At 37.6% G+C, this 2018-nt stretch overlaps 1 protein-coding gene across 1 annotated transcript in view; it reads left to right on the plus strand.

Moving 5' to 3' along the window:
- Positions 1–426: 426 nt before the first annotated feature.
- LOC107688129 (pleckstrin homology domain-containing family H member 3-like) overlaps positions 427–2018 on the plus strand; it is a 45323-nt gene continuing 43731 nt past the window's right edge. Inside the window, exon 1 of the mRNA XM_016485705.1 lies at positions 427–875. Within this exon, the coding sequence (XP_016341191.1) occupies positions 741–875 (135 nt within the window). The 5' untranslated portion in view covers positions 427–740. The remainder of the gene's footprint in view (positions 876–2018) is intronic.

A 2018-nucleotide genomic window follows, 5' to 3' on the forward strand; every position in this document is an offset into this window, starting at 1 on the left:
TTTAAGGTTAAAGAACGGGGATTTAAGTCAAGTCAAGTTTATTTGTACAGCGCTTTTCAAAAAAAAAAAAAAACTTGACTTGACTTAAATCCGTTCTTTAACCTTAAATTTAGGGCATAAACAATAAAATTTTGCTGTATATGAACCTGCATGCACTCTGTGCTCTGTTTACTTAGTAATTACTATACATAAGAGCTATTTTAACAGTTATTGTGCCTTTACAATGAGAGTCAAACATTTCTGATCCCATCACCGAATTGCTTCCATTTCCTGAAATGCCTACTTCACATGTGCAGCTTGCGAGGTAGTGGGCGGGGCGTGTTCTGGGCGTGTGCATGATGAGCCAATCATCTTGCGAATCCTAACGCATGGGGTGAGTCGCCCCGCCCCCTTCACTCACGCTTCTTTGCGTGCTCATGTCCCGCAGAATCAGAGACGCGACAGAAGCAGATAAGAAGCGTTGTTTTTTTGTTTTTTTATCAACTCTCTTTTTGAAAGTACCCGTGGGATCAAAAGTATTTTAATTAGTCTTTCTCTTAAGTTGGACACGTATTTGGATATATCCCGTGTGATAAAACGCGGTATTTGTCAGTTGTCCCAACCGAAATCGAGGAGTTTATTCTCTCGGATCAGCCCGTTTCATGCGACTAGACAGTCTCCATCTGTCCCATCTGCACGACAGGACGGTGAACATCAATGGACATTTACGGATAGAAACTGGACGACACGTCGTGATTTGAATGCCTTTGCGGGGACTTTGCTGGCTTGTGTGCTGCAGACAAGGCTTCAGTTTGCTGGCTCGGGATCATGGGGGGGAAGAGGAGGAAGAGTCTTTCGAGTTACGCAATCAGGACGAGCACACACACACTGGACGGGTATGTAGACAAAACTAAAGCTGTCACAAAACCTAGTAAGCTGACTACCTAGACAGCACAGTATGGTATCCAATATGGTTCATTGCTGTAGTTTAAACTAACGTTAACTAATATCTATTCTGATGCTCCTTTTACGTAAAAAATATTTGTGTATGCTTGTTTTATTTTTTATATACGTGTTACTGTTACTGTTTTATATACGTCAGGATCCCAAATTTAACAAGTAACTTTAATTGTTTTGAAGTAAAATCAAGTAACATATTGCCATTTAATTTTATTGGTATGTGTGGTTCAGATCTCAGCTATTCACTTCCAACTAGCATGTATTGCTAGTTGTTGCAGATACCTATTACTAGTAGCTTTACATTTGGTACTAGTACTTTTTGTTGGGTGTTTACTAGTAACTAGTCCTGCTTAATAATTATTTACTAGATACTTGTACCTATTTATCTAGACATTAGTAACTATCCTAAGTGTCACTAGTTACATATTTTGTCTCACTCAATTGTTGTTTTGCTTATCATATATGATTTAGTGTTAGTGTCTATTCAGTACTACTAAAACTAATTACTAATAGTAAAGAATGAGTGTTCATGTAAAGAATAAGTGCTAGTGATTTACTGAATAGCTATTAGTCACTATTGGTATAAGTACTAGTATCTAATGAAATTCCAAAGGATAGGCCTACTAGTAGTCACTATTGGTTTACATACTAGTAACTAAAAACTTGTATACTGTAAGGCTCAAAAGTGAATGGATTTTTAACATTCATAAATTATAACATAGACATATACAAACATATTTTTGTAGCACTGACATGTACAAATGAATTGATTTCTCAGTTTAAAGTAGTGGAAATGGAGTATGATAAGAGCACCAAGGTTAATCTAGTGAAACTAGTTTTTCTGGTCATATTTTGAGAATCAAAGAGAATTATCATTTGTGAGACATTCATACATATGTTCACTATGTATGTGGTTTTGAGGGCTTTTTAATCCTAGCAACCCTATTAGAGGAAAACGTCTCGGTTACGTATGGTAACCCTCGTTCCCTGAAGGAGGGAACGGCGACGTCATGTCGGATGACCGACGAATTGGGATCTCGTTTAGAGAGACCAATCCACTTCGAGTGTAAACTATACGA

This window comes from Sinocyclocheilus anshuiensis, unplaced genomic scaffold (assembly GCF_001515605.1).
Source record: "Sinocyclocheilus anshuiensis isolate Anshui unplaced genomic scaffold, SAMN03320099.WGS_v1.1 scaffold249, whole genome shotgun sequence".
Classification (NCBI taxonomy): Eukaryota; Metazoa; Chordata; class Actinopteri; order Cypriniformes; family Cyprinidae; genus Sinocyclocheilus; species Sinocyclocheilus anshuiensis.